The 6,457-nt window shown below is 46.1% G+C and overlaps 1 protein-coding gene across 1 annotated transcript in view; it reads left to right on the top strand.

The window, feature by feature from the left end:
* Positions 1-6,457, top strand: part of Dnaaf2 (dynein axonemal assembly factor 2) — an 8,738-nt gene continuing 2,281 nt past the window's right edge. The window contains exons 1-2 of the mRNA XM_021201705.1: positions 1-1,953; positions 5,483-5,626. Coding sequence (XP_021057364.1) covers positions 145-1,953; positions 5,483-5,626 — 1,953 coding nt within the window. The 5' untranslated portion in view covers positions 1-144. The remainder of the gene's footprint in view (positions 1,954-5,482; positions 5,627-6,457) is intronic.

Below are 6,457 nucleotides of genomic sequence, written 5' to 3'. Positions count from 1 at the left end.
GCACGCGCTGCCCGGCCCTGATAATCCAGCCGTTACCTTCCAGGACTGGTCAGTTCTCCATGAGCCAGACTCTGAAGCGCATCCTAGACACTCGATTGGCGCTGATCCTTCACTGGGTCTGGGCAAGGGGCCGTGTGGGTCACCATGGCCAAGGCGGCGGCCTCCTCAGCGCTGGAGGACTTGGATCTGAGCGGAGAGGAGGTGCAGCGGTTCACCTCTGCTTTTCAGGACCCAGAGTTCCGCCGAATGTTCTCCGAGTACGCCGCGGAGATCACGGACCCCGAGAACCGGAGACGCTACGAGGAGGAGATCACAGCCCTGGAGCGGGAGCGTGGGGTGGATGTGCGGTTCATACACCCTGAGTCGGGTCACGTGCTGCGTACCAGCCTGGACGGGGAGCACCGCTGCTACGTGAACGTGTGTAGCAACTCACTGGTAGGCGTACCCAGCAGCCGGCCGGGCCCGGGGCGCGGCGGCACGGCAGCTGGCAGCCACTGGTCCCTGCCCTATAGCCTGTCTCCGGGCCGCCAGTATGCGGGCCGCAACGGGGCCCGCTACACCGTCTACGACGTGGTCTTCCACCCCGAGGCGCTGGCGCTGGCCCGGAGCCACGAGCGCTTCCGCGAAATGCTGGACGCCACGGCCCTGGAGGCGGTGGAGCAGCAGTTCGGCGTCAGGCTGGACCGCAGGAACGCCAAGACCCTGAAGATCAAGTACAAGGGGACGCCCGAGGCCGCAGTGCTCCGCACGCCCCTTCCCGGGGGCGTCCCGGCCCAGCCCGAGGGGGAGCCACCAGGGTTTTTCCCGGACCCACCATACCCGTACCGCTACCCCGCGGCGGCGACGACGAACGCTGCCCGCTCGCCCGCGTCCCCGGCTCCCGAGGCCGTGCGGCGCCCAGAGCCCACGGAGCCGCGCTGCTCCGTGGTGCAGCGCCACCACGTTGACCTCCAGGATTACCGCTGCTCGCGCGACGCGGCCCCGAGCACCGTGCCGCACGAGCTGGTGGTCACCATCGAGCTGCCGCTGCTGCGCTCGGTCGAACGGGCGGAGCTGGAGGTGAAGGGGAAGCTGCTGTGCCTGGACTCGAGAAACCCCGACTACCGGCTGCGGCTCTCGCTGCCGTACCCGGTGGACGACGGCCGCGGCAAGGCCCAGTACAACAAGGCGCGGCGGCAGCTGGTGGTCACGCTGCCCGTGGCGCTGGCCGCCGCGCGCCGGGAACCCCCGGCCGCGACACCGGAAGAGCCCGCGGAGGGGACCGGAACTGACGACGTCGCCTGCGCGTCGGCGGGCGAGTTTGCAGCGGCGCGGGAAGAGTCTGCAGCTGGAACCGGAGCTGACGACGGGGAGAAGAGCGGTGTGGGAGCCCCGGACCCCGGGGCTACACACGAAGGGGAGCTCCTTCCCGAGCCGGAGCAGGACTTCGGAGGGGACTCGGTGGCACCTCTAGGACTCGGGAAAGGGACTCCTCCTGGGGACCGAAGCCTTCCTTACTCTGCTTTCCCGGGCGGCGACGCCGAATCCCCCGTGGAAAGACCGGGAGTGTGCGGAGACCCAGGTGTCCAGACGGATGAGGAGCAGGAGGGGACCCGCCACGACACCTCGGGCTCAGCCATGGGTGACCCCGGAACCGAGAGCCTCGCACCCGTGTGCCCTCCTTTACTGTGTAAGCAGGACGAAGACTCCGTGACTTTGCTCATCCAAGTGCCTGGGATTCTGCCGCACACTCTTCACGGAGATCTAAGCCCCCTCAGTTACGAATTGTGCTTCTCCACACAAGACTCGGGTTATTCCTGCACTTTGCAGTTTGCTCCAGAGAATAAGTTGAGTACCAGAGAACCCGAGACTAGCATTTCTTTAAATAATGCAGTCATAGTACTGGCGAAATCTCCAGAGAGCCACGGACTCTGGCGAGAGTGGTATTGTGGCTTGAAGAAGGATTCTTTGGAGGTAACCGTTTTCACTGTTTGAAATACTCTATCTTTTAATATTTTTGTTTTGTTACAGGCACATAAACAAATGTTTTTCTATCTGTTCATATGATGAGAGGTAGCAGGTTAAGCTCATTCTCAAAGAGAAGATTGCACATATTCTATCCTAAGGATGCACTTACGTCTTCACAGTTGTCCTGTATTACACTTGTTTACTTGGGGTCCACCGACTAGAAAACAAGTGGATTTTAGTGACTTCTGGAAATGTATGCAAGAAAATCGAGGGTTCAGTCTCTCCTGAGAAAAAGGTTATAACTGTAGTTAGTAAGATCTTGTCTCAAAAAACAAATGTGTGTGTGGATTGGGCACTTGGTAATTTTGTTTGAGGTTTATATCGAAGTTATATGTAACTCTTAACATTGAAGAGGCAAAGGTGTAGTTCGGTGGCAGAGTGCTGGCCTGCGGCCTCCCAGAAAGTCCAGTTGTCACAGACAACATAGCTTTGTAGAGTATTCGACCCTGAGCTCCAGCTTGCCAAAACAGTTCACTTCTTCCAGATGTTTTTCTAAATCATAGTGGGATTAAGGCCTATTTGAAGACCTAAGTACATTTATTATAATTATACCATTAATTATTATCACCTTTGATGGGGCTAATAGGATGATAAAACCCATTCTTTTTATTTTATACTATACTTTATCAAGCCCCAAGGATCGGGCATAATGATGCGAACCTGAACTAGTGCTGGGATCAGCTTGTGTTTATGAAACTATTCGTAGAGAGACTCGTGGCTTTCAAGAATTGTCGTCACCTTACACATAAAAAGTACTAAACAGCCGGGCCTAGTGGTGCAGGCCTTTAATCCCAGCACTGAGGGGGGTGGGGGGGGCAGAGGCAGGCGAATTTCTGAGTTCGAGGCCAGCCTGGTCTACCAAGTGAGTTCCAGGACAGTCAGGGCTATACAGAGAAACCCTGTCTCGAAAAACCAAAAAAAAAAGTACTAAACACATTTAACACATTTTACATCCTAAATAGTAACTAGGGGAATTCATAAGAGTTTTAGGGCCAGTGAATTCAGCCACTCTTCTAATAAAATCAGTCATTAGAATAAATACGAATTTTCTGTAGTTACCATTTCCATATAGATATTTCTATATTTCATATAGATATATAATTAGCTGAGAATTCAAAATATTTGGTGTATCTTTTTTCAGAATGAAGCAAAGGTAATAAATGAATGAATATAAGACCATGAATCTGCAAATGTTAGCAAGGCAATTTGCTCTAAATATAAAATTCTTCTAATCCATTAGTTCTCTTGCAAATTCAAATATTGTTTAGTCTAATTGAACATAACTTGATACTGATCTCTAATTTTTGTCCCCCTCTTTAGACCACCTAATAATCTTTACTTTGTAATTACAATGTTTACTTAAATAAAAGCACAGAAGATAATCTTATTTGCGGTAACACTGAACCAATCTTATAAATTAAATAAGTTTAAATATGGTTAAATGGCTAATTCTCACTTGACTGAATATAAACAAATTATATGATGTTTTGATTTGGGTGATAGTGATGTTTAAATTCTCTATTAGTAGTTGAAAAATCTTTTATTGTTTTGTTTTGTTTTGTTTTTCGAGACAGGGTTTCTCTGTGTAGCACTGGCTGCCCTGAAACTCACTCTGTAGACTAAGTTGTCCTCGAACTCAGAAATCCACCTGCCTCTGCCTTCCAAGTGCTGGGATTAAAGGCGTGCGCCACCACTGCCCAATCTTTTATTGTCTTAAAAGCTACTTAGTTGGGCTGACGAGATGGCTCAGTGGTTAAGAGCACTGACTGCTCTTCCAGAGGTCCTGAGTTCAAATCGTAGCAACCACATGGTGGCTCACAACCATCTGTAATGAGATCTGATGACCTCTTCTCGTGTGTCTGAAGACAGCTACAGTGTACTTACATATAATAAATAAATAAATCTTAAAAAAAAAATTAAAGTTACAGGAATGGGTTGTCCACAGGAGGAATGGAAGAGGGGTGGATGGAAATTATATAATTACAGTATACAACTCTGAAATTCTCAAAAATAATAATAAAATATTTTTTTAAAAACTACTCAGTTGCCAGGCATGGTGGTGCACGCCTTTAATCCCAGTACTTGGGAGGCAGAGGCAGGCGGATTTCTGAGTTCGAGGCCAGCCTGGTCTACAGAGTGAATTCCAGGACTACACAGAGAAACCCTTTCTCAAAAAAACAAAAAAAGGGCTGGTGAGATGGCTCAGAGGGTAAGAGCACCCGACTGTTCTTCCGAAGGTCCCAAGTTCAAATCCCAGCAACCACATGGTGGCTCATAACCATCCGTAACAAGATCTGACTCCCTCTTCTGGAGTGTCTGAAGACAGCTACAGTGTACTTNGGCTCATAACCATCCGTAACAAGATCTGACTCCCTCTTCTGGAGTGTCTGAAGACAGCTACAGTGTACTTACATATAATAAAAAATAAAAAAATAAAAAAAAAAAAAAAAAAAAAAAAAAGCAAAAAAAAAACAACAAAAAAACTACTTAGTTTAAGTAACTCTATACACATAAAATATTTCACTATATACTATGTAATTATATACACTAAAATATTTCAATTCTTAAAACATATGGTGACTTCTTTGAAAAGCCCACACCCATGTTCTCAAGTGTGTCTCTCCGAGTGCCGCTCTTCGCTCACGCTCTTTTCCTGAGTGTCTCTATAGCCTTGGCTGCCCTGGAACTAACTCTCTTTATAGACTAGGCTAGACCATGCCTTTTGCCTCCTGAGTATTGTGATAAAGATGTGAGGTGCCTTATTTTTCTATTATGTTTGTTCCTAAAGTCATTACTAAATATTTTTGTTAAACCCTAACATTGCTTCAAAAATCAAAAATAAATAGAATATATTTCTTTTAAATATTGTAATTGGCCCTTTTGTGGCTAAGAACTTTGTGTTTTATTTCGTTTGGTTTCAGAGGTCTGAGGTGGCCTGAGCTAGCCCATGTAGCTGAAGGTGACCCTGAACTTATGATCTCCTTGCCTCTATTTCCCAAGTGCTAGAGAATAGAGGTTTGTACCACTACATCCAGTTTACAGATGAGAATTTTAACAGGTATATTTGAACAGATCTAGTTCTGTATATTTCTTAGCTGGTTCACTAGGAATTAATAGAAGACTGAACTAAAAGCTAGGTTTCCTTTGTAGCCTTTGCAGTGACTATTCCTAAGGCATGTCGATCAGCACCAGCACTTAGGGGGTGGAGACAGAAGGGTCATCAGCAGGTACACAGAGGCTCCCTGGCTACCTCACACACTATATATACTTGGGGAAAAGGAAAGAAAAATGCTATTTGTAAGCTCATCCTGGTAGGAGCAGCACAGCTCTACTTTAGTAAACTTAGGAAGAGCATCACGACTTCCTTTTCTTTTTTTCCTTTCTCTTTTTAGGTAGATCTCATGAATACATGTTTTTCATATTAGTTATATTCTGGGCAATACTAGATTTTTTTTTTTCTTCTTCTTTACTTTAGGAAAGATTGTTTATCGATGAAGAAAATGTTAATGAGTTTCTTGAAGAGGTCCTTTGCTCCCCATTGAAGCAGGCAAGGTCTCTAACCCCACCACTGATTGAAGTTCTCCAGGTCACTGATGAGCAGGTTCAGATCCATGCAAAGGTAAGAGCTTAGTGGGCAGTAAAAAATAGTGACTGATGGCAGTACCAAGTGACTATTGGCTAAATGACTGCAGTTCTTCAGTTTTTGACATCAGAATTTGAAATAGCATGTACATAATGAGTGGGCAGAGTAGTGGTAAGACTTCTTTCTGTCTGTGTGTCTACTGTGTAATACATTTTTATTTTCATGTTACAAATCATTTTATTGTGAGTAAACACCAGAGAGATTAAAAGGTCAGATGAATTTAAAAGTTCCTAAACAGCAATTGAACTTGCAAGTGAATCTTAGAATCAGAATTTTACAGTTAGACAATTTTAGCAGTTTGTCTCACTGTGGTTTGAGATCCAGAATCTTACAGCCTGTGTAACATTTATAAAACACCACAGCAAAAGCATCTTAAGACTCACACAATGCAAAAAGATATTCATCACGGCCTCACTGCTAAAAATATATGGAAAGACAACTTAGTTAGCTATAATTTAAGAAAGAAATATATATGAGAGCACCTTTTGTATATGTACCATGTCGCGCATGTGGGCACACAAACAGTAAAACATTTATCTTATATGCGTGTTTTGCTACATGTCTGTCTGTGTACAACACTTAGGCCTGGTGCCCACAGAGACCAGAAGAGAGCATTGAATCCCTTGGAAGTGCAATTACACAGCTTTGAATACCGTGTGGGTTGGGAATTGAACCCATGTCTCCTGGAAGAGCAGACATTGAGCTGTTCTCTTTCCCCTAAATAAAACATTTTTAAATCTGATTTTTAGAAGGATAGATTTTTTGTTTGTTTGTTTGTTTGTTTTCAAGACAGGGTTTCTCTGTGTA

The sequence above is a fragment of the Mus pahari genome, chromosome 7 (assembly GCF_900095145.1).
Source record: "Mus pahari chromosome 7, PAHARI_EIJ_v1.1, whole genome shotgun sequence".
Classification (NCBI taxonomy): Eukaryota; Metazoa; Chordata; class Mammalia; order Rodentia; family Muridae; genus Mus; species Mus pahari.
The sequence above is the reverse complement of the archived record's forward strand: the minus strand, read 5'-3'. Positions and strand labels throughout refer to the sequence as shown.